The 27,400-nt window shown below is 34.1% G+C and overlaps 1 protein-coding gene across 1 annotated transcript in view; it reads left to right on the top strand.

Annotated features, from left to right (window-relative positions):
• LOC133171718 (nucleolar complex protein 2 homolog) overlaps nt 1-17,372 on the top strand; it is a 73,181-nt gene extending 55,809 nt beyond the window's left edge. Inside the window, exons 11-17 of the mRNA XM_061306506.1 lie at nt 11,750-11,863; nt 12,111-12,212; nt 12,616-12,759; nt 13,708-13,821; nt 13,927-14,051; nt 14,632-14,712; nt 17,077-17,372. Of these exons, the coding sequence (XP_061162490.1) occupies nt 11,750-11,863; nt 12,111-12,212; nt 12,616-12,759; nt 13,708-13,821; nt 13,927-14,051; nt 14,632-14,712; nt 17,077-17,332 (936 nt within the window). The 3' untranslated portion in view covers nt 17,333-17,372. The remainder of the gene's footprint in view (nt 1-11,749; nt 11,864-12,110; nt 12,213-12,615; nt 12,760-13,707; nt 13,822-13,926; nt 14,052-14,631; nt 14,713-17,076) is intronic.
• The last annotated feature ends 10,028 nt before the right edge of the window (nt 17,373-27,400 follow it).

The raw sequence follows: 27,400 nt of genomic DNA, 5'->3' as shown, positions 1-27,400 counted from the left end.
AACAATGAGAAAATTCCACAACAGGAAACGCAAGTGCAAAATATATAGAGAAGAAATTGATATTTATACCCACTTCCTGTTGGTAATGACATGCATTCAAAAAAGAAATCCTTCTGACTATTGATACCTAATATAGTATTAGTGTTAATAGTTTCCTTATTTTGAAAAGTTTTTGTTTACATTTTTATGTTTATTTGTAAACATAACACAGGGGTTTCCTCAAGGAACTAGTTTTCCACTAACAAAGTCGGAAATCCTATTCAATGTAACTTTCCTTGAAAAAATACAGTATTTTTTTTTTTTTACAGCACTGAAAAAACACATATATATATATTGTCCCCTCTTCTTTTTTTTTAAATTGTTTAAATATGTTTTTTTTATTTATTTATTTATTTATTTATTTATTTATTTATTTATTTATTTATTGAAACTGAGTGAAAATTAATGTAAACCTTAAAAATTTAAGAGAAATAAAAGTTTTTCTTCAGATGGTTTGATTATGAATGAATGTAGCCTTTGGCAATTGCACTTATACATACATGTAAACCTTCCTACATTGTTCTATAGGTTCAGTTGTACTTTCTGTGAAAAGCAAGCTTTTCCTCTTAAATCAGTTTTTTTTTTAAATACATGTACTTCTAGATTGTTTACTTAATTTGTACATTCATTCAGTAAATTTACTTGTATAAGATATATTGATTCTTGGTTGGTTCTCATTATTTTAGTGCATAATTGGTATTTTTGGTTGAATTATTATTATTAATTTTGTTGTTGTTGTTAAAAGCTATTTCACAAATGGAAAACTTCATTGATCACAAATTTATAAGAAATGTCTCTTTCAATATTGAAGGGGTATAGTGATTTCTTTTTAAATGACAGGAAAAGCAGTTACGTTTGTCTGGATTTATTCTCATTTATATGTCTGCATATTCTGGGTGCTAGTATATTTACCTAATACATGAACATGCATTTTCAAAAGGAAATTAAAAGTTTGATCTAAGATTTCCATTGCTTTTTTCTGTGAGAATATAAATAATTATTCATTCTTTGTGTGATGGAAAATTTTAGGTATATGATATGACAAACATCCTCTCTTCCTCTCTAATGTGGACCTCTCCTACATGCAAGGCATTAGGGGGGGAAATGGAAATAGAGAAAAGAATTACTCTAAAGAATTACGTAGAAATTGATGCTGTTTGTGTTTGGGCATATTTTTCTAGATTGATCTGTCTTGATTTAAAAATTTAGAAAAGAAATTTGATTTAACATATGCTACATTTTTAATTCGTTTTCTTAAAAGTATATGAAGTGATAATCATAAATATTAAAAATAAGTTTCAAAGAATATTGTTCACGTAGTAGATTATCGTGGTTTTTTGCAGTTGTTTCGTACCTCAGTTTTTAATTAATTTTTTTTTAATTTAAAAAAGAAACAGAAAAATTAGCTATTCTAAATGTTGACAGGTATTCCTTGAATGTGCATAGACTTGCAAAGTCCTTATACATGCATGTAAATTGATAATCATGTACTATTTTAAAACTAAGTTTCAAAGATAATTGTAGAAAATTGTTCACATGGTAATTTGACATGACTTTTTGCAGTTATTTTATATTTGTTGATTTTTTGTTATTAAAAAACAGAATATTAGCTATTCTAAATGTCGTCATGTAATGTTGGAATGTGTATGGGCAAGTATTGTAACTTGCGGAGTCCTGAAGTTGAATTAGTCCAGAAATTTACAATTCACACTAGGGGCATTATAAATATTCATTTAACCCTATTCTTTCGCTACTCCAATTTCTAAAAACAGCAAAGTACAAGGAGTTTTAAGTGCTATATTCATATGTACTCAAATGAAATACATTCTTGATATTTTGAAATGCGTACATAGAGTATTTCAAAAAATAAATTATACTTTAGAAGGTATGTATTTGAATTTACATATGTGCCAGCTTATTCTGCACACAAACAACAAAAAATTCTGTGATTGATATAACTTGAATATATATACTTGTTAAGTACATCAAACTCAATAATTCAATATTCATTCTTGCATCAATTCCAGCAGGAATGATAAAATTTCAAATTAAATAAAACTCTGACGCATTCATCTGTCCAATAAAGTGGTACACGTGTGAACGGGATTGGTTAAACAATGTCGGTCTCAGTGTGATTGATGCAGACTATTTATTTACTTTTTTTTTTGTTTGTAAACACAGTGTTTGTATACTTTTTTAAAAACCGGATCTTTTTTAATTGTCACGTTAGTATGTCAATATGTCATGTGCTTCTCCTTGGTAAATCGCCACGTATTCACTGAGGTTAATGTTTCGATGATTCAATGATGTCTGAAAATTTACTGTACGTCAGACAAGGAAAAAAAGAGCCATTTTAAATTTTATTTCTGTATTAAACCTCAAAGGTAAAATGCAAATCAATATAAAAGTGTAGTCAACTTCAACATTTTTTTTTAAGCTTTATGATAATGGTATGAAGATTAATGTTAAAATTCTTTAATGAATGGTGATGATGACCAAAGTTTATATTCGGGAACACCCATTCATTGCACTGTAGATTTATCAAAGTATTTTGTATGAATGAACAGGTAAATTATTCGTCAGGTAAGAATGCCCTAGTAAAGGGCACATAATATGGAACTTTGTGGTGGCCCATCCCAAAGGAGTGACGAAAAATAAGTTCTGTGTACTCGAGCGGTGTGTTTTGAATGAAATAAGAGCTGAAGTGGGCAGTTACATCCCCTAAACAGTTTGGTGCTGTTTGAATGATATAACATGTAGGCTAATAAGTTCTTAGTAGATAATAAGGTACCTTTGAATACAAAGGATTTACAGGACCCTTAAGATTTACACTAAAGCTCAGGAAGTTGTAATAAATGCATACATTTTTATGAGTAATTTGTTCAATCCAACTGTATACTTTGATATACATGTAAAAAGTTAGTTTTTTAAAAAACTTTATTATAACAGAATTCCATTTATTTCTTAGTGTTAAAATTTTAATTTTTTTTTTTTTTGTTTGCTTGATATTTTCATTCTAAATAGGCAATGTTCTAGATTTACACAGCGTACTTGTGTGAATGTAAATTACGTTAGTGACATTGCTGAAAGACGCCCAGTCAAGGAACATGCTTCAGTCATGGAAATACCATACAAAGTTCACAGGGTATGCAAAGATCTGTATTACATTAACAGTATTAATTAACCAACAAACACAATAACATAATTCATATAAAATTAGAGATATGCTGGTATATTAGAATTACATTTCACATGATTTTGTCATTCATAACTAAAAATAGATGTGATTTATAACATGTGTGAGGAGTTGTAAGAAATTGGGGTAACATACCCCAAAATATGCCGTTGTTGGTCATGTCTGCACCAAATGTCATATAAATATGTCTTTACTGTCAGGAGACACCCTGTGCCTATAGATACATTAAATTAATATTCCGAGTTGATTAAAATGAGATGCACTTTATATTTTATTAATTGAAACACATTAACATTGAGTTTGTTTTTTTTCCAAAAAAAATTACCAATCTGCTGGTTTTGAAAGTCATTGAGATTTGTGTCACATTTGATGGATTGATCTCTAGCTCTCTAGTGACAACGGTGGGGGTATTGCACTCCATGAATTCAGTTTTAAAGTCATGTCTGCATGATTGAACTGTACTAGAACATACATCATGGCCAACAACTTGACTCTTGTTTATGTTTTTTAACCCTTGTGTGTGTTGTCCTTGTATCAGAAAGATGAGTCTTAATTCACTGTCTCTCTGGCTGTAGATAAAGAGCGTTTTCCCAGAATTCCCTCTCGGTATCCACCTGTTATATGTTTAACTGTTATTGTTGATACTAAGTCATAGTTCACTATAATTTACAAAATGTCAATAATTGACTTTTCCAAGAATCCAGAATGACCTCCTTACAAACAATGGGCTCTTCTTTATAATGAAATGATTGATATTAAGTCTTATAATGTTCCCAACTGTAAGAGGATTTGTAGTTAATTCAAGAAATCTCACACTATTTATACCTTCTCTTCCAACAATGAAAAGATTGAAATTAAGCCACTATTTACTATAATTCATAATCATCAATGAATTTCTGGGAATTAAAGAAATGTTCATTACCCTGACCGGGTCATATCTGTCACTTCTATGATGAGTCTCAGGTCCTCCAAGTGTTTTATGCTCCTCAATCCAAACCGCAGGTGGTTGTATGTACACAACAAGTACTGTAAACTCAATGGCATGAAGAATGAAGTATATAATGTGTACAAATTTTAGTATAATTTCAGTTTTAGAAACTTGAAAATATTTACAATTAAGTTAAAAAAAACAAATAAAAAACAATCTTCTAAAAAATAAGAAGTGTGCAGACTTTGCACCCCTCCTTCAGATTTACTGTTTATATAAATTGCTATTAATTTAATCTGATAGACTTTAATATTTAATACTTTTTTTCGCTATTACAAATTGATGAAGGTGAAGGCTGCTTTAGATTTTAGAGATGAAAATTGATGATGCTTTGTCTAAAAAAGACTTATTTTTATCTTTATTTTTATTTCTAGTGGCTGACTGCATTTCTAGGAATATCCACCATGTCTCTGGTTCCCAGAAACGATACAAATTTGATTTTCATTCATCACACTCTCTGGTTTCATTGCTTATAAATAGCACATTCTTTTTATCAAATCTATAAGCTTTTTGTTCACTGAAGCACTAACTTTCTGTATGCATAAAAACTTATTTTAGTATCTTAGGTTTAGCATGGAATGTCTATTACCAACAGCTTAGTTAGATTTATGGAGGAAATTGTCATAGCTTTGACAAATGACTTCACACTGCATTGTCTCTCATTAAGGTGTGTCATCCGTGTCCATGGCCCCTGATTAGCCTGCTGACCCAGTGACTCTGTTGTTCAGGTGGAACTAATTTACACATGGTATTTATGAAGGACTTCACAAAAATCTTTCTATTTTAGGAAAGAGAGTATAGTGTTCAACTCTGTTATTTCTAAATATAGAATGAGCTCCTTTAAGAAATTAATCAACCATGCATGAAGATTAGCCAGGCTGAACATGCATATGTAATCAGTTGTAAAGATGGGGAAAGTTAGACCTCTTAGTTTTCTTCCAGATGGCCCCAGAGATGACCTGAACCAAATTTGTCTACTAGCTTCCATTTCTGGAGCCATAAACCCATCAATGGTTGGTGGCTCAAATATCACTTAAGTATATTACATTTTTAACCTTGATCAGTTATACTGACCGAGTGCCTTTACTGCACCCAAAGCAGGCTTTGTCTGGCATATTGAATAACAGTTTAAAGTAATTTTCCCCTCAATAGCTTACAACCTCAACTGGTGGAATTATTTCACACCATGCATTAATTTCAATGGTTTTCCTTTGAAAGAATGAAGTATTCTATAATAAATATGTTGCCATAATAAAGTGCAAACTGCTCAAGACTTCTGCAGGGTAAAAGTCACTACTTCAGACAAGAAAATAACAAGGTTAATCGTAATTGGCCAGACAGACCACCCACTGATTTATATCATGAGAATCAAAAGTCTTAGACAGATTTTAACCAGCAGTTTGGGAGGGACAGTTTTCCAGGTCAGTAGGAATCAAACAATAATTTCAATCCAGCCATGTCTTCTCACGAAATTCTTGTAACATTTCTTTTAACTTCCTTCCCACTCAAGCATTCTTATCATGGATTTCCAAAGATTAATGAGCATTTTAAATGTTAATTTCTTTAATTACTACAACAAACTTTATCCCCACCTTGTTGTGTTGGCAAACAAAAGGCATCACTTTGCTGAATAAGAAAATGTGTGCAAAAGACAAATACGTTAGTAGCATACAAAACCCACGTTTGTATGCTAGCAATTTTGTTGTGTCTGGATGCCTTCATTATGCCTAAATATGTTTTTTTTTGGTTGATCATTGTAAATTTCTTGACAGTGTCTTAAAAAAAACTAATTTATTACTAGAAGCAAATTTTCTTCTGTTGAGGTTTCATAATAACGGTTTACAGAAGTTACCTCATTATGTCTCATTTGTCAAAATATTTCCCTGTCATGATCTTAAAATTTTCTCGGAACAGGAGTATATAAGTTTTATGACAGTATTGTATCCTAGAATAGATAGTCATATTTAAAACATTTGTTTTTGTTTTTAATTCCTAATTTAAGCTTCAGAGCTAATATTAGTGGGTTTTGCTGCATGCATGGATATCTGGAATGTTGGCATTATGCTTTATCATAAAAATGTTTATTCCACGTCATAATTACGTCAAAAACAATAAGTGATGGCAGCTTAGATTATACATAAAGCAGAATTCTGGTGTCTATTTTATTTAGCCATCTTAATTTACAGGCAGCTCTCTGGAAAATGACTCACAAACAAAATATAATTAATAATAATACCTGCAATTTCTGCAGCCTGGGTTAAATTACCTCATTCTACACTGTACGTAAATACTACATAAGGCTGAGTTTTTCAGAAAATAGGACACATGTTTATTGTTGTTTTCATGTTAAGGTTTCATCCATGCAAATTAAAGGCTGAAGAGTCACATAATTTATCATTGACCAAAAACTTATAATTTTCTCATATTTCTATCTGTTTGGAGACAGTCAGGCAGTGCATTAGCATTTGTCTGACAAACGCGCATGCAGGGCCACACCATTTGAGCTTTTTTTTCCAGCAGTTCAAAGCTACACAGACCTTCATTACCTTAATATGTCTGATATCAATCTCTGATGGTCTCACAATCTGCTATGCAGTGTTAGTAATAAGATAGAACTTGAAAATATTGATCTTTTAACGTCTAATTCCCTAATAGCAATCTCTAGAGAAAAAAAATGCCTAACCTTGACTGACTTTCAATGTTACAGTTAAAAAGTATATTATTTCCACAGGCTGAAATGTGTAATATATGTTATTCTACAGTAAACACGAATGGGTAAGATGACAATAGTTATTATGTGCTTGTGAATATAATGACTGCATGTAACATATGTCCTTCATGATGTTGTGCTCGACTTCATCTTTTTTGCAATCTCAAGCTACTTGAAAAAATTAAAACTAGAGTTTTAATTTTGTTTAGCCCCCCCCCCCCCCTTAGAAAATAGGTATTAATTAGGGATTTATGTTTATTATTTAAGGAAATGTCTGTGTACCAGATGAAATTAATGAAGAAATGTACAGTTTCTAATATTTTTCATTTATGATCACGTTTTTTTTGAAAATTCATCAAACTGAATAGGAAAGGTACTTAAAAGTGATCATGATCCATTGACATGAAATGACTCTGTTTTTAGTCTGGATTCTCTTTGCCTACAAGCAACACAAGTCATTTCCTCTGTGCAACATATGACAGACCTCAAAGTTTTATGACTTAACACAAAGGTTGGCCATGAACATATTTTTTTTTCATTTGAACCTCGAACTTGAATTTGTTTCTTTCTCTTTAATGTATGTCAGTGGGCCATTTTATTCTGATATCAAACAGAGTGAGATTTTTGTTATATCAATGTCTGCACTTAGATAAGTTACTATTTTGTTGTAGTTTAATTCACATGAAACAAACTGTCTGTTATACCTACACATAGGGCAGCTAAGAATACAACTAAAAGCCATGTTCAAGATTTGCTGAATTTAAAATGTTCTCTCAAAGGATTCTTGAGTCAGTTTATGAAGTTTCTTACAAAGAGGAGTGAAAAAACAATGAAAGCAAACTCAACACGTATATTTTATATTATAAGCAAGATTTTGAGGTGTAACCCTCGGAGTTGTTTATTATTTCAAATAATATTACATTCAACCTTTCTTCTTTGATTATACCCATGGAACTAATGTGACTCTTCTTTGTAAGAAGGTGTAAAAGTCAAAGTACATGTATAGGTCATTAAAGGACAACCTTAAACTCAGGTTGATCATTTACCAAGTTAATTAACTAAGATTTCCTGGCTTTTATCTTACAAGGCTTGATAGATGAATCTAAAATCAGCTTTCTGTTCCTATTTTAGACTTCTTATCTTCTGTGTAGGAATAGGTGGAGATTAACATACTACTTAAAAGGGGAGTGATCTCCATCTATATATTATATAATAAAATGGTGCACTAAGAATATGTAAGAAATGTTTGATACCAAAATAAATCAAAGCTTGATTGTAATAATAAATTGACTGTTTACATGATAAATTAGTGCAGACTGGACCATGCTTTAACTGTTACTTAATGCAAGATTGACAGTTTGACAAATTAGTGTGACTTGGTAATTTAATGAAAAATTTCCATTAGCTTTTATCAAGCTTTTGTCACAGTGAATGTTTTGGCATTCATGTACTTTAATTAATTACAAAGCATATTTTCAGGTATAACATGAACCTATGCAATAAATCACAGTTGTTATTATACATGTTTTTTTTTTCTCTCACTGGTACTACAGGACTTTGCACTTTAGTGTACAAGGAACAGGATCTGACCTCTAACTAGCATGTACTGCTGCTTGTGATGTTTATATACTGTTGTCTTCAGCATTCTTGTGAACTGTACATAGTATACTAGACATCATTCTGAAGTCGGAGCTACCTGGAATTACACCTATTTGACTATAATCAGATAGCAGTCATTTTTTCTAGCATCTTTATAGAAGAGTACATGAATTCTATCAAGTCCGCTACTTACTCTGCAGAAAAAAAAGTAGCAAGTGCTAGACATACTTGTAAATGATTTCATAATTTTATCACTTTTTTTTTTTTAAATCGGCTTAGAAAATTGGCTGTCTCTGGTAGGCAATCTGTACAGGTTGTAGAGTATATGGTTTATTTCCATCAGGAATGCCACAACAGACTACTAGGACATTTGTGAATGAATTAATATAATAAATTATGGGAGTCATTTTTCTGCTCTGTTGAGTACGTAAAGTGATGCAGGATTAGGGCTTATCCTCTCTAATTGACCTTTACTCTGTATGTACTTCTACTTATGTGTCGTTTACAAGAGTGGGTTTAGATACAATTCCTATTTTTCCATTTCATTACACAAGGATGCTCATAGTGATATATATATTAAATCATAGCAATAAGATTATATAATCATATGATTTTAAAACATTATATCACATAATATACCAGAAGTACACATGTACATTAAAATATATTGACATTGAAGCATTTCCTTAAAGGTGATTAAAATCTCACCATCAGGTTATCTTTAAAAAAAATTAGATGTAAAAAAAAAAAAAAAAAAAAAAAAAGTATGCTTCTTGCAAGAAAAAAATGCTGTTTTAATTAAATTTCATACACGGTAAGGTTGTCCAAGTCTTGGTTTGATCATTTCTTTGATTGCTAATAATTGATATTTCCTAAACGTCCTGAAACATGCATGACTGGCTTTTTTAAACATCAAATGCAGGAAATGTGAACTAACTTCAGAAAATAACCTGACAGCTTTTATAGTCATTTCCTTCACACTTGTCAAATTCTGATTTAAGTTTTTTCACAACATTCATGATCCAACCATTGCAATTGTAGCACTTCAAATGCCAGTCTATAGCCTGGAAATAGAACTGGAAAGCTATTCTTGGATGGCAACAATTCTTTTTCTCATGCCACATGCAAATGAAAAATATGAATTTTGTGTAGGGAGACAAAATAAGTGCAGGGTTTTTATTATTATTGGGCAGCTTCTGCAGCTAAAGCAGACTATTAAATTTTCCTTTCACAATTTTTTTAGTTATCATTTTCTTTTGGGTTTTTTTTTTTTTGGCCTTTGGTTTTTATCACATAACTTTCTCTTTTTTTTTCATCAAAGAGATTTCATTCTAAAACATTTTAAGTCTAAGCCCCTGTTAATTAAAACACAGCTGTATTGCAGTAGAGGAAAACATATGGGAAGGTACAGAACTTCTTGTGCTTTACAAGATAATTTAACAGGTTTGTTTCTACAATTCTTTTGTTGCAAAGCAGCAAGCAAAAGCAATCACTATCAGGGTTTATCGCAATTTGCATGACCTCACATGCATGAAGGAAATTGAATCGATTTGATCATCTATCAAAGTGCCTCACCGAGAAGGCACTGAACGAGTTCATCCAATGGGTGCAACGTCTGACCCACTGACACAAATACCAGGCCACATGCCCTTATGTCAGACACACACATTTTAATAAGGTGAACTGCCTTATGCTTCTCAGCTGTGTTGAATTTTCTGCCAGTTGATGCAAAAGCGAATTGTTTATGCTCACTGAGCTGAAATTAAGGCTCGGGTTCTCTAAGGTGCCATGTCATGGTTAAAAGTGTTTATTTATACATGAGATGATTCACTTGAAAATGATTCACACATATGTTAGATTACTAGTAAGATTGGTGCATACTTGAAATATTTGTGAAAAATATATGCACACAGTTGTAGCCTTTTAATGGAAGTTGTGATAGTGCATAGTCAAAGAAGGCTATTGATATTTTTCCATTGCTGTGGTAAAGATACTGGAAGATTTTCCCAGATAATACTCACTCAGAAGTCTGCAGTTTTGAACATGACAGAAAATTAAATTTCCCATCTCATGCAACCTGTCCTTTTTGATGTTGCTGTTTTTAATTCTTTGATGTTTTTTTTTTCTTATTAAGAAAAAATAACATTAAAAGCTACACTGGATTCTTTTTTTTTTTTATAACTTTAAAAATGGTCTTTTTATGGCATGGGTTTAGGTAAAAACAATTATTCTTCCAAAAAAAAAAAAAAGCTAGCAGGTTCTGTGAAACTGGTTCAGTGCAGATCTTGTACATATTCCAGTATATTGAGCTATAATTAATCTTCAAACTAGCAGATGTCTTACAGAAGGTTGTGATAAACTGGTTCAGTGCAGATACTGTACATTCCAGTGTATTGATTGAGCTATTTTAGTCCCCAAATATTTGTCTTATTTCTAAAACATGTCTAAGTCTAGATGTCTACCCTGTGAAGTTTTATGGAACTGTGCATTGATAGTCAAGTTTTACTGTACTTTATAATTTGTGATCACTGCATGAAAATAATTTTTCGCCAATACTAGAGTATACAGACAATATTAAATATTTCTTTCATTTTAACCAATATATATATAGAGAGAGATGTTCATAATTATTATTAAAGTCATATATGGCGTATTTTTTGATAACTTCACGTAACCAAAATTAAAAAGATCTCTCTATTTGTTTTAATTACTTTATATAAAGATAGGACTTTCCTGAAAATTACACAATTTAAATCAATTGTGTTTCAAAGATATTAAAACAATAACCAATTTATTTACCGACTCCACATTTACGGTAAAGAACAGATAAATTTAAAGTCAATTTAACTATAGAAACGTGAGATTATTCAAGCCCAAAACCTGAGAAAATTTTAATTTGAACATAAATAACAAATATCATGATCATTTACACTCAATCTTGTATTATTATTTTTCAAGATATTATGCCATATATAGCTTTAAACTTCAATTTCATCTAAATGTTCATTTCTAAAGTTTTGAATGTTGCAAAAGTTTATATCTGTAAAAAGATTGTAAGTCATTTTTGGTTTAATCTTGTTTAAAGTATGTATATACAAAATTCTTTTTTTCTTCAAAAATGTGTGATGTTGAAGGACCTAATTTACTAATATACAACCACTGGAAGGAAATGGCAAATGTAACAAGAAAGGTAACTCTGAATTTGTTTTCATTCCAGGTTTTGGAACAAACTGACTTTAATAAGAGACACAAGACAGTGAGCTTAAAACCATTCAACTTTGCTTGTATGCTTAAATTCTCAAAGGCACAACTACAAGAGAAAGCATTCAAGGTAATTAATAGAAAAAAAACATAGCTTTTTACTAACCCCCCCCCCTTTTTTTTCAAAAAAAATATTTAAAACAAAAAAAAGAAAAAAAATCTTTTGTTACATGATGAAAATAAAGTATTGTTTACACTTCTGTCAGTGTAATAGATGAATGTATCAGTTTTGGATTAGCTATATTTAATATCAATTTTTACAGTGCAGGAAAAAATAGATTAGTAGAAATGAAATTAATAGAAATGATTGATTTCAGGATGGCCTGATTGACCAGTTATATGAGATCCTATTGGATCAGTTACACATCCATGCCAGCTCTATCGGTTTTCCTGAACTAGTTCTCCCTGGGATAATTCAGGTACGAACCGCTTCTTCATGCTAGACAGGGGGATTAAATCAACATTGTGAAAGTCAATGTGATTTAACTGACAAGTACAGAAAACCCATTTTATGATTTATGAGCTGCTAAGTATGAGGTGTACTTTAGCTAAAGGTAAATATTGTCTTTTATGTTTGTACAGTTCCAGGCAATTTTCATAAGAGTGCATGTGTACACATACGTAATAAGTGCATATACATGCATAATCAAGTGTATATACACATACATTATAAATGTAAATATGGGCATAATTAAAGTGCATTGGGTTAACGGTATGCATGTGAAATAGTAAATCACTGTATATTTGGATATACCTTCAGTTATATGTTCAATAATTATATAAGTGCAATTATTAGATTAAGATTGTTAAGTCTTTTTTTAGCTAAGAGATTTCATGAAGAAATGTAAGATAGCAAACTACTGTAAGCAGATCAAGCAAATTGTTGAAAAAGTGGACGAAAACATCAGATTTATCAACAACAGACGAAAGTCCACTAACATACAACTGTCAGATACAAAGGCTGTGGTACGTACATCATCCAATCATGTTTAAACTAAAAATATGACATAGCCACATTTCGTAAAATGAAGATGAAGACAGAGAAATGCATTGAATTTAAATCAAAAGTGAATTCTTTAAGATTTTCCACTATTAATCCAAAGTAACACAAAAAAGAGTATTGTTGAAACACTGGTTATTGATACGTCATATAAACAGGTAAATTTGCCTTAAATGATTGCCCATGAAATTTTTTACTTGAAGTTCATGTGAAAAAAATCACTAAAAGAAATTCAGTTTAATTCTTCCATCTGAATTTTATATGCAGAAAACAAGTGAAATTTGCATGGATTTTTTCGTAAAATTTCACATAAAGGACAAGATAGGCTGTGGTTTCTTTCAGGCCCCTGGTTTAAGGTGTCTCTTAGAACAATACAGGTGTTCATAATTAAAAATTATTGTCATCCCTGTTACAAACCAAGTGTTGATTCTAAGTGATATGAGATATGCAGAGATTACGGGAAAGTCACAAAATTGGTCAATTTTCAAATTTTATTATTTTTATTCAAATTTTCATCAATTTTAAAGCACATTTTGTTTAGTAATCACAGAGCACAAGCTTGCCTATGTACCAAATTTATATATATTTTTCATGCCAAACTGAAAAGTATCTGAAATTTAATGTACAAAATTCCATCAAAATTGAGGAAATTCAGTAAAATATTCTATTTTGTCACCCTCTTGTGACCTCCATGATTGATTTGAATCAAAATTAATGCTAATTTAGAACAAGCTTTAATTGCAAACTATCACAATTTAAACTGTGTTTTGATTTTAGATCAAATAAGGGGTCAAATTCGACCCTTTCCGTACCTTAATTGTCCTTTCATGTGAAGGTCACACAAAGACACAGGGCACATTGGCTATGTATATGTGTGTATATGTAAAATTAAATGATGTTTATTTTCTGTGTAGGAAGCATGGGGGAGAGAATGCAAAGAGGCTGGGACTCCCCTGGGTAAATTTTACAGCAACTGGAGGAAACTACGCGACAGAGAACTGCAGCACCAGATAGCTCAGAAAGACCTGGTACACAGCTTATACAAAGCTTTTACAGATAAAGTACAATAAATAGAGAAAAAAATATATAATTTCTAACTCTTAATGAACTGCTTTTACTTTGTTGATAAACAGATTGTTGGAGTGGATGAGATGCCTAGAATAGAGAGAGATAGAGGCCCAGTCAAGGCATCAGAAGAGGATAAGAAGGAATTCAGTGCGTTGTTTGATGAGGAATCTGATAGTGACGATGAGACCAGGTAAATTAATCGCAAAGTGCTCAAAGTAAATATGTAAATTGAACAAACATTGCTGGATTGAGGTTCACTTAATAGAATGCCATGTGAATAATGGGAGAAATATAATCAACAATGTTTGTTTGACTTAATCCCATACCTCCAAGCACTACTTTTCCAAACTCACCTGGGGTCCATATTGAACATTTTTAATCATATGCTTGTAGTTTATGATTATTATAATTGTATCTTTCAAGATTTTCGAGTCATTACAACCTAAAAAACATGCCTAGGTGGGGGTGAGACAAGACAAAGATCAATTTCTAATGCCTCCTAGCTGGCAATCCAGGAGTATAGAATTAAAGAACATAACATTTACTGATAATATAAATCCTACACTCTTGTTACCACCCACTAAGCATCAGCTATTGGTTGAACTATCATAATATCATAGTAAAATTTGTGTCTATGTATGTATGTACCTGTAGCAAGTGCCTAAGAGTTTTATTTCTCTTGACCTGCATCATTGTAAATCTTGAAATTTGAAGAAAGAAGCTTTACAGAGTTTAAATGTTAGGAATTTATGATTGTTGAAATCTTATAGGTTCCTTCCAAAAAATGAAAGACCTGCTAAAAAACAAAAGACAAGTCATGGAGACAGTTCAGACGATAGCCAGGACTACAGGTATGAAGACAAGTGATTCCATAAAAAAACAAGAGGCCCATGGGCCACAACGCTCACCTGAGTCTATATGGCCCTGCTGTTCTTTGTCAGCAGATTTCTTCTTCTATATATTCATACGTAAAGCTTTGATCAATTGTTCTAGGCATAACTTATCCCCAGTTGCCATGTTTTGAATGAAATTGAATCTAATTTTTCTGAGGATGCTTCTATATTCATATAACTAATCATGGTTTTGCTGTTCTTGAAACAGAATTTACAAAGTGTCTGCCATCCTACCCTGGGGGGTAGGAAGGGAGGGGGGTTCAAGATTTGAACAAACTTGAATCTACACTACCTAAGGATGCTTCCATATCAATATGACTAATTATGGCTTTGTTGTTCTTGAGAAGAAGATTTTTTAAGATATTTCTTATATATATTCTTTTGTTAAACTTTGATCCCCGATTATGGCCCCACCCTACTACTGGAGGATGCCTTGAACAAACTTGAATCTACAATACTTGGGGATGTTTCAATATCAAAATGACTAATCACGGCTTTCCTCTTCTTGAAAAGATTTTAAAAGATTTTTCCTATTTATTCCTATGTAAAACTTTGATCCCCAATTGTGGCTCCACTCTACCCCCAGGGGTCTTGATTTCGACAAATTTGAATCTATACTACCTAAGGATGATTCCATATCAATATGACTAATTGTGGCTTTGTTGTTCTTGAGAAGAAAATTTTTAAAGAATTTTCCTATATATTCCTATGTAAAACTTTGATCCCCCATTGTGGCCCCACCCTACCCCCGGGGGGGTCATGATTTGAACAAACCTGAATCTACATTACCTGAGGATGATTCCATATCAAAATGACTAATTGTGGCTTTGTTGTTCTTGAGAAGAAAATTTTTAAAGAATTTTCCTATATATTCCTATGTAAAACTTTGATCCCCCATTGTGGCCCCACCCTACCCCCGGGGGGTCATGATTTGAACAAATTTAAATCTACACTACCTGAGGATGATTTCATATCAATATGACTAATTGTGGCTTTGTTGTTCTTGAGAAGAAGATTTTTAAAGAATTTTCCTATGTATTCCTATGTAAAACTTTGATCCCCCATTGTGGCCCCACCCTACCCCCAGGGGTCATGATTTGAAATAATTTAAATCTACACTACCTGAGTATGATTTCATATCAATATGACTAATTGTGGCTTTGTTGTTCTTAGGAAGAAGATTTTTAAAGAATTTTCCTATATATTCCTATGTAAAACTTTGATCCCCCATTGTGGCCCCACCCTACCCCCGGGGGTCATGATTTGGACAAACTTGAATCTACACTACCTGAGGATGATTTCATATCAATATGACTAATTGTGGCTTTGTTGTTCTTGAGAAGAAGATTTTTAAAGAATTTTCCTATGTATTCCTATGTAAAACTTTGATCCCCCATAGTGGCCCCACCCGACCCCCGGGGGTCATGATTTGAACAAACTTGAATCTACACTACCTGAGGATGATTTCATATCAATATGACTAATTGTGGCTTTGTTGTTCTTGAGAAGAAGATTTTTAAAGAATTTTCCTATGTATTCCTATGTAAAACTTTGATCCCTCATAGTGGCCCCACCCTACCCCCGGGGGTCATGATTTGAACAAACTTGAATCTACACTATGTAATGAAGGTTTCCCATAAGTTTCAACTTTTCTGGCCCAATGGTTCCTGAGAAGAAGATTTTTAAAAGAAGACACCAAATTTTCACTTATTCTTAATTATCTCCCCTTGGAAGAGGGCATGACCCTTCATTTGAACAAACTTGAACCCCCTTCACCCCAGGATGCTTTGTGGCAAGTTTGGTTGAAAATGGCCCAGTGGTTCTGGAGAAGAAGTCGAAAATGTGAAAAGTTTACAGACGGACAGACGGACTACAGACAAAATGTGATCAGAAAAGCTCACTTGAGCTTTCAGCTCAGGTGAGCTAAAAACCTTTATTTTTTATTACATGATAATGCAGTCTGGTTTTCTGCATTCTTGATGCTGCAAGTTGTTGATAGACATAAGTGAAATCCTTTGTGTTAATTGGTCTAGTTTTCACAACACAGACTGTTTAATATTTTGTAAATATTGATATTTAGTTATTAAAATGCCCCCTGCATGTTTAACCATGTCTGTCACATTAAGTTTAATTGTATGAGATCTTTACCAAATCTACTTAATATGAATTAAATCTTATGTAATATTGATAAACTTTATTAACACTATATATATACATTGGTGTCTGCGTACTTCCATAGCCAGTGAGGAAGCTTTTTGTCCAGACAACCTTTTGTAACATGTTTTTCCAATGAGAAATACTATACCTGTGTTTTATCTTCAGTGACTTTGACAGTGATGAGCTTGAAATACTAGCCAGATCAGGGGATGAAGACTCAGATGAAGATGGTGAAGAAGATGCTGAAGTTGCTGATGAGGTAGATGATGTTGATGATGAGGAAGATGATGTTGAGATTAATGATGAAGATGAAGGAAGTGAAGAGGATGAAGGCGGAATACAAAGTAGTAGTGATGAACAAGATGACATTGATGAAAAAGAAGATATTGTTCAGAACTTTGAGCTATCAGATTCTGATTGACAGTATAAAGACTATTTTAAATAAAAGGATGGGATTTTCATGGTGCCTATTTATTGATGACTTTGGGGGGGGGGGGGGGTGTTAGGAGGATGGAATGAAACTTGTTATGAAAGAATGACAAAATGCAAATTTTCATTTTTTCATTGTTATACAAATGTGGTTTGAAAATGGGAATAGAATATAAACAAATTATGAATAGCTAGTTGACAAGAGGCCCATGGGCCACATTGCTCACCTTAGCACTTTGGTTAGGAAAAAGCAGAAATCAGTTCAGTATTGAAAAGTTTAAATATAAAAGCGGTCCCAGTTTGGGGGGGGGATGATTTGAACAAACTTGAATCTACACTACCTAATAATTCTTCCATATTTCTTTAACTAATCATGGCTTTAGTAAATTTTTCAAGATTTTTTCCTATATGTTTGATCTTCGATTGTGGCTTCGCCCTATCCCTGGGGACTTGATTTGAACACACTTGAATCTACACTACCTGAGGATGCTTCTGTATTAATATGACTAATCATGGCTTTGCTGTTCATGAGAAGAAGATTTTTCCCATGTAAAACTTTGAATACCCATTGTGACCCCACACTAGCCCCCAGGGTCATGATTTGAACAAACTTGAATCTAAATTACCTGAGGATGCTTTTATTTAAATATGACAAATCATGACTTTGCTGTTCTTGAAAATTTTTTATTAATGATTTTTCCTATGTATTCCAATGTAAAACTTTGATCACCCATTATGGCCCCACCCTACCCAGGGGGTCATGATTTGAACAAATTTGATTCTACATTACACGAGGATGCTTCTACATAAATTTCAAATTTTCTAGCCCAGTGGTTCTTGAGATGAGGATTTTAAAAAGATGCCATTAATTTTTCACTAATTCGTAATTATCTCCCTTTCATTTAAAGAAACTTGAATCCTTTTTACCTAAGGATACTTTGTGGAAAGTTTGGTAGAATTTGGCCCAGTGGTTCTTGAGAAGTCGAAAATGCGAAAAGTTTACAGACATGGACGCCGGACAAAATGTGATCAGAAAAGCTCACTTGAGCCTTCTGCTTAGGTGAGCCAAAACACAGGTGTATGCTCTGTGATTTTTAGCTCACCTGAGCTGAAGGCTCAAGTGAGCTTTTCTGATCACATTTTGTCCGTCCGTCCGTCTGTCCGTCTGTCTGTCTGTCTGTCCGTCCGTCTGTAAACTTTTCACATTTTTGACTTCTTCTCAAGAACCACTGGGCCAATTTTGACCAAACTTGGTACAAAGCATCCTTGGGTGAAGGGGAATTTAAATTGTTAAAATGAAGGGCCAAGTCCCCTAACAAGGGGAGATAATCAAGAGAAGAAAAAAATAGGGTGGGGTCATTAAAAAATCTTCTTCTCAAGAACCACAGGGCCAGTAAAGCTGAAACTTATATGGAAGCATCCTGGGGTAGTGTAGATTCTAAATTGTTCAAATCATGACCCCCGGGGGTAGGGCGGGGCCACAATGTGGAATCAATGTTTTACATAGAAATATATAGGAAAAATCTTTAAAAATCTTCTTCTCAAGAACCACTGAGCCAGAAAAGCTGAAACTTATGTGGAAGCATCCTGGGGTAGTGTAGATTTTAAATTGTTCAAATCATGACCCCCGGGGGTAGGGCGGGGCCACAAGAGGGAGTCCAAGTTGTACATTGAAATTAATAAGAAAAATCTTTAAAAATCTTCTCAAGAACCACTGGGCCAGAAAAGCTGAAACTTATATGGAAGCATCCTGGGATAGTGTAGATTCTAAATTGTTAAAATCATGACCCCCAGGGGTAGGACGGGGCCACAATAGGGAATCCAAGTTTTACATTGAAATATATAGGAAAAATCTTAAAAAATCTTCTTCTCAAGAACCACTGGGCCAGAAAAGCTGAAACTTATACGGAAGCATCCTGGGGTAGGGTAGAATCTAAATTAGTCAAATCATGACCCCCGGGGGTAGGGCGGGGCCACAGTAGGGAATCCAAGTTTTACATTGAAATATATAGGAAAAATCTTAAAAATCTTCTTCTCATGAACCACTGGGCCAGAAAAGCTGAAACTCAAATGGAAGCTTCCTGGGGGTAGTGTAGATTCTAAATTGTTCAAATCATGACCCCCAGGGGTAGGGCAGGGCCACAATAGGTATATTAAAAGGGGGAAATCTGGTAAAGAACAGCATGGCCAAAGTTACTCAGGTGAGCGATGTGGCCCATGGGCCTCTTGTTTTTCAGTATTGTAAAAGATGTATCCACATGAAAACATTAGGAACATATCATGATGAAGAGTACAGTAGTATATGCTGGTGTCATTATCGTGCCTTCTGGCATCTCTGATAAGATACTAGTACACACCCACACATATCAAACGTGATGATGATGAAGATAATCCACTGTCAATATGCCTATTGATGATTTCATATGGCTCTCATCTATACATCTCTCTAAATGAAATTTGATGGGAAAATTAGATAGCTGTTCCAATTAAGGACCATCGAAACACTGCACAAAGAAGAAGTTCTGAGTTATCTGCCCTTTGAAGAATAAATAACACAACCTTTTTAGGTCACCTGAGTCACTCAGGTGACCTATTGCTATCTCTTTTCGTCCGTCGTTGTGCGTCGTCCGTCGTTCGTAAACTTTTGAACATTTTCAGCTTCTTCTCTGGAACCAGCAAACCAATTTCAACCAATTTTGGCATATAGCATCTATGGGTGAAGGGGAACAAAAGTTGTGAAATTTGTGGCCCCTGCCCCCCTGGGGCCTGAGGGATGGGGCCAAAACCATCAAAATTGATGCAATCTTTAAAAATCTTCTTCTTTACTCCTGGACATCAAGCAGTCAAACTGTTGGCATGATTGTAATAAGCATTGAGCTCTGTACCAAAATTGTGAAATTCATGGCCCCAGGGTCAGGGGTTCTGGTGCAAGGGCGGAGCTATATAGATCATATAGTGAAAGTGCATTATTTCTTTGAAAATCTTCTTCTCTACTCCTGGGTATTATTGAAACAAATTGAATACATAGTTATGATAAGCAAGAGTGACTCAACAAAAATTGTGAAATTCATAGCCCCAGGGTCAGGGGTTCTGGTGCTAGGGTGGGGCTATATAGATCATATAGTGAAAGTGCATTATTTCTTTGAAAATCTTCTTCTCTACTCCTGGGTATTATTGAAACAAATTGAATACATAGTTATGATAAGCAAGAGTGACTCAACCAAAATTGTGAAATTCATAGCCCCAGGGTCAGGGGTTCTGGTGCTAGGGTGGGGCTATATAGATCATATAGTGAAAGTGCATTATTTCTTTGAAAATCTTCTTCTCTACTCCTGGGTATTATTGAAACAAATTGAATACATAGTTATGATAAGCAAGAGTGACTCTACCAAAATTGTGAAATTCATGGCCCCAGGGTCAGGAGTTCTGGTGCTAGGGCGGGGCTATATAGATCATATGGAGAAAGTGCATTATTTCTTAAAAAATCTTCTTCTCTACTCCTGGGTATTATTGAAACAAATTGAATACATAGTTATGATAAGCAAGGGTGACTCTACCAAAATTGTGAAATTCATGGCCCCAGGGTCAGGGGTTCTGGTGCTAGGGTGGGGCTATATAAGTCATATAGAGAAAGTGCATTATTTCTTAAAAAATCATCTTCTCTACTCCTGGGTATTATTTAAACAAATTAAATACATAGTAATGATAAGCAAGGGTGACTCTACCAAAATTGTGAAATTCATGACCCCAGGGTCAGGGGTTCTGGTGCTAGGGTGGGACTATATAGATCATATAGTGAAAGTGCATTATTTCTTTGAAAATCTTCTTCTCTACTCCTGGGTATTATTTAAACAAATTAAATACATAGTAATGATAAGCAAGAGTGACTCTACCAAAATTGTGAAATTCATGGCCCCAGGGTCAGGAGTTCTGGTGCTAGGGTGGGGCTATATTGATCATATAATGAAAGTGCATTATTTCTTTGAAAATCTTCTTCTCTACTCCTGGGTATTATTTAAACAAATTAAATACATAGCTATGATAAGCAAGGGTGACTCTACCAAAATTGTGAAATTCATAGCCCCAGGGTCAGGGGTTCTGGTGCTAGGACGGAGCTATATAGATCATATAGTGAAAGTGCATTATTTCTTTGAAAATCTTCTTCTCTTCTCCTGGGTATTATTTAAACAAATACATGGTTATGATAAGCAAGGATGCCTCTTCCAAAATTGTGAATTTCATGACCCCTGGATCAGAGGTTCTGATATTAGGGCGGGGCTCTATTTATTATATAGTGAAAATGCATTTATGCTTTAAAAGTCTTCTCTTCACCTGGACATATCAGAGGCAAAAAGAGTAAAAGTTTTAATAAGGAAGGGTATTTTTACCAGATTTTTGAACATCCGAACCATTCAAGTGTTCTGGTGCAGGCCAGGGCTCTATTAATTTGTATTCTACTGAGAGGAGTTATTCCCCTTTGCCATTTACTTGTGATAATTAATCACTGTAAATAATGTACTTGAAAGGTCATCTTCGCTAGCCAAGGGTTTCTGATACGCTACTCTCCTCATAACCCTTGGCATACGGTGCTGACAAAAGACGGGATTGTTTTCGTCACGTGATCACGATTCTTACCAGGTTCGCACAGATTGCGTCATCGACAGAAATAAAAAGCGTATTAAAAAAAATATAATGTTTTTAAAGAATAATTAACAAGAAGGTATTAAGTTATGTTAATTTGTTATTAAACATGTTAAAATGCAAATCTACATCTTCAGTATAGATTCTTAATCACATATTTTGCACGTAGCTTAAGATATTGGATGACACCATATAGCTATTCATAGAATGGCATGTTATCTTACGGATCGTTGTTTACTTGCGTTTTTCATTCCCGATATTAAAGAGTCAAGATATATCCCGAACGCAAATATCGTCATTTACAAAAAACAATTTCTGATTGGTCGAACGATGTCGATCAACTCCAATCACAACTTGAGAAAAAAATCCCAACTTTTTTTAACACCGTATGCCAAGGGCTTATGAGGAGAGTAGCGTATCAGAAACCCTTGGCTAGCGAAGATGTTGAAAGGTTAATAGAATAAGAGAATTATGCAAGAATTTTTATTGTATAATACAAAAAGTACTTTCATAGTTTTAATGATCAGGTAGACTTGTAAGTACATGTAACAGATAAATAAAAATGAGACAAAAATAACTTGTCTTATTAAATGTTCATAAACGACCAAGAGAGGCCAATGTAAGAGATTTCAACAATGAATTAAAAGAGTACAGAAGCACTGATTATAAGTTTGTTTATGTACTGTCTGGTGAGAGTGATAAATGGGGAACAGATTAGAACCTAATTTATGTACTGTTAATGAACACTAGACTAATTATTTTGTTGATCCTGATCACCCTATTTTCCTTGCTTTTGGGCAACAAAGCTTCACCTTTCAGTTCATTTTATACTCTATGAATCCTCTAAATTGTTGTTTTATACTCAGGTGACCATTAAGGCCCTTGGGCCTCTTGTTTTCAGAAATAAGCAATATATCTTATAGATTTATGTTCATATAGGTAACCTGAGAACATTTTTCTTGAGGGAGAATGACAGGTACTCTTTGTTGAAAATGAAATAGCTTCAGAACTGTAATAGCGTTATGGTTTCATAGTTCTGCAGCCTCACTTTTGCGAAATATAACTCTCAAAGTCCAAAAAAGAAAAAAAAATGTAAGTTGTAAAGAGGGTCCCTAACAAGAATGTTGAAGTACATATGCTTAGGAAAAGAAAGAACACATATTTTTCAGAAACGGTCATTGTGAAAACGGTAAACCATTACATGAAGACACACAATATATGTAAAGGTTATAGGCCGAAAATTGTCCATTCTGTGAGAAGAAAGAATTGGAGGACCATTAGGCCCGACAATAGTTCTTTCTTCTCACAGAATGGACAGTTTGAGGCCTATAACCTACTTAAAACATTTACTCTGTTGTGTTCATAATGCACATGTACTCTCTTAGAATTGTTTCTCATCCATTGTATTAAGTAAACATTGTCTACTTACTGGACTGTCTTAGGTAAAGGTTGCTGACAACCAAAAGAAACTTACATTCTTTGTAATTGTTAACTTAGTGGACAGTTACAGGTAAGTGCTAATTTTAAATAAACGAATTAAGAATATTTAACCACAATGCTATGAGATTCCAAAATCATTTTCTTGTGATTGTCAATGTTGAAAGCATGTCTTCTTCCGAGGGAGAAAGCATATTTCTGACGCAGATCATATTCAGATAGGATGAGCAATCTACTAATAATACGAATGTCATTTCTGAAGTGATCGTTGTGGATTTTGAGCTTAGGATTGTCAAGATAAGGAACTTTGAACTCCCAAGTGGATTTTTTTTCCCCAAATATTTCTCAACTTTTGACCAAGGTTATTCAAGGATGCAGAAAAACAAAGGGAACGTAGAAAGATCTTAATCAAATCAACAATATTTAGATGATTCAGCAAAGGTTTTTTGCAGAAAACGGAGAAATGTAAATGGGCAATGACTGTGTTCTTTAACTATCAGGGAGAATGTTGCACAGTACCCAATGTTGATGTTTTCATGCTTAAGGACATCACGATGTTGGGTGCTAAAGAAATCAACAAGATTTTTTTTTTCATCGCTGAAGTCAGAAACGAATCGGACAAAGGCTATTGACCAAACACCCTTGCATTCCTATAACAGAAGAGACGATGTGCTCCTGCAGAGAGTGAGCAAAATTATTCGGAATTCTATTGAGAAAGAAGTAGCGATTGATTCTTGCCAGGAAGGCATTAAAAAAGGAGAAGTGATGTCCCCAATTAAAAAAGGAGAAGTGACGTCCCTAAGCGTGTTGTTGGTTCAAGTTACATGGAATTCAGAGATATCTCCTTCAAATTTAAGTTTTGACATTCATTGTAATTTTGGAATATACATTTTCATCAATTTCAATTTTTGTTTCTGTGACTTGGAATATTTATTTCATTATATTGTGAAACTTGTTGGATTCATTACTTCAAATATTTATTTGTTTCTTTGTTGTGTTTTCTTAATCCATTAACTTACCTGTAGCCATTCAATAAGTTATTAAATACTGTCCATTATTTTTAATAATGGACAGATTTTTTTTTTAACTTATTGGACGGTTACATGTAACTTAATGGACTGTCTTGGGCCTTTCAAGGAATAGAAAGTATTAAAAGAACAAAGGATGATGTCATACTAATGTTTTAAATAACAGTGAGAACCCTTCAGGTACCGAATCTTAAAACAGTTATTGCTTCTTCTTCTTCTTCCTCTTTTTTATTTTGTTTTGTTTTTGTTTTTTGGAAGTGGTGGGTGGGTGGGTTGGGTTACGATGATTAAGCAACCCTCGAAGTACAATATTCACTGGGTCCTTCGGTTTATACCATAATTCTCAAAATTTAAAAGTAGTTGAGTATCGTAAATACATGTATTTAGATTTTAGAATAATCTTTGTCTCGTAACAAGCCATTAAACTGGGTCCGTAGGACAAGTTCATTTTTTAAACGATACAATATCCTATCTTGACCTTAGATACATGTGACATAAGTTTATCACAATTTGTTTGAATTTATAAAGAACAATAATTTGAATTTTAATGAAATTGGCATTCTTAGCCAGTCTTTCGAATGGATGGGATACGATATTTATTCCACAGGAGATACGACGTTTTATAGTCTCCCTGTACCAATTTAAAAGGCTACATTTGTTTTATTATACTTGGTATCAATTTTTGTAAACATATATCTAATATCATGTTTTAATGTAAAGTAGATCCATGTTCAAGGAATTTTTACATTTTGCAAATTATTATAGAACATCATAATTATAAATAGGAGATGGAGTATATTTTTTTTCAGAAACATCAAGTCACACTAGCTATTGTGAAGTCATCACTATTGTTTTTTTTTTTTTTTTAATAGAAGATTATTTCCATTTTTAGAAATATCAAGTCTATATGTGTATCAGAATCTTTAAATAGTAACAGAGGTCTATATGCTGATTATATACTTGATCATGTGATCAAGTTTGAGCCAATCAGAGTGTTTGGAATAATAGAGAAAAATAATATATTAGGATATGCATTTAAATAAGAATAATATGATGGAATACTAGCACTTGTGCTAGTATACATATAAAAAGATAATTTTTTAAGAATTAAACTTAGTTTTCTAATTTTAAGAAGCAAGCAACTGGTTTAGAAGAGGGACGTGACGCATCTCATATAGAAAATGCAGTTAGGAACACGAGACAACCAATATAGTATCCACATGTATATTTTGATAAGTAAGAATACAGTAATGTATATTTTGGTATGTAGGAAGAAACTGCCAGAAACGTGAGACTTCTCATGAAGTAATGTATGTTTCAGTATTTAACTTGAGACGTCCCATAAAGTAAACATATACATGTTAGTATGCAGTAAGGAAAATAATTAAGGCATCTCATAAACTCGTGAGCAATTTAGTATGCAGTGATACCCCATTCTCACCTATGCGTTATGATGCGGTGTTCGAAATGAACCGCATGCAGCCGGGAAGAGACCGCAAGTTGATCTGTTTGGAACCGTGCGATCAGCAAGCAATTAACTATGGTTTACTGTGGAAAGCGTACTAATCCCATGGCCGTAGGAACCGGGGGGGGGGGGGGGCGTGCCCCCCAATAATTTTGCCGATATATAGATTACTATAAAAAAAAACAATGCTACTATATGCTTGTGCCCCCTCAATAAAAACGTCTGATGACCTCTTTTTTTCTTCTTTTGCTTGTCAAGGAATTTTTGGTTGATAGTGCCCCCTCAATTGAAAATGTACGTCTGTGCCCCCTCAAACTGAAATTGCTTCCTACGGGCCTGAATCCCTACACTCCATGGTGATATCGTACACGCCGTATTGGCACTGTTTAGACACCGCAGCAATCCGCCTAACTCAGGTCAGCGGTGGCTACACGGTAGCAAAAGCTTTCTATACGGAAGTCTGTGCGGTGAAACATAGCTTTGGCAGAAAAAAGATGGTGGTCTGATGGCGGTGGGTACGTTCTCACGACGTCATCACCGTTTACGGTAGCTTAGCCGGTAGAGCGCTCGCTCCGTGATCGGGAGGTCGTAGGTTCGAATCTCGGCCGCGACTTACCCAAGTCGTTAAAAATGGGTAGCTGTTCCTTCGCCATGCTCTCCGCACTTTGAAGTGAAAGTTGCAGGTCCTTCGGATGAGACTTTAAAAACCGAGGCCCCGTGTCACGGCAGGCGTTGGCACGATAAAGATCCCTCAGTGCTCAATGGCCCCGAGTGCCGAGTAAAGGTCAAAATTTGAAGCCCTTCACCGGTATATGGTGACGTCTCTATATAAGTGAAAAATTCCCGAAAGACCCGCAACTTTCACTTCAAAGTGCCGAGAGCTTGGCGAAGGAACAGATTCTACCTATTTTTTATCGACTTGGGTCAGTCGCGGCCGTGATTCGAACAAACGACCTTCCGATCACGGAGCGAGCACTCTACCGACCGTGACGGTAGAAAGAAATGAAAAATCTCCTTTCTTCATTACTTCAATTACTTTTATGCTACTCTTTTCGTTTATGAATTTAATTTTTATTCTTTCAGTTTATCACGGTGTCCTGTAGTGGCTCAGTTTTCCACTAACCACACCTCAGAGCCGGAAAAACACCGTTAACTTTAAAATACCATAATCTTTCCGTCAGCATACCGCCAGATCCATTGTGATACTGCGATAATCCGACTATAGACAACGTATTTAATCGTTCTGTGAACGCCTTTCTCCGTAGTCAGATTGTATACAACGTCTCCACTCCGTTGCAATCTGAACAACCGCGCGTTTCCGCGAAGCCAACCGCAAACCGTAACAATCCACCATAATCGTACTCACATCATCCTTATAAGGATCGTAGACAATGTCTCCACTCTGTACCAATCTTAACAATTGGGCGTTTTTGCTAAGCCAAGCTGTGTCAAATCGCAACAATCCACCATAATCGTACTCACATCGTCC

The sequence above is a fragment of the Saccostrea echinata genome, unplaced genomic scaffold, assembly GCF_033153115.1.
Source record: "Saccostrea echinata isolate AGI-Se365-2 ecotype Australia unplaced genomic scaffold, CSIRO_AGI_Sech_v1 ptg000054l, whole genome shotgun sequence".
NCBI lineage: Eukaryota > Metazoa > Mollusca > Bivalvia > Ostreida > Ostreidae > Saccostrea > Saccostrea echinata.
The sequence above is the reverse complement of the archived record's forward strand: the minus strand, read 5'-3'. Positions and strand labels throughout refer to the sequence as shown.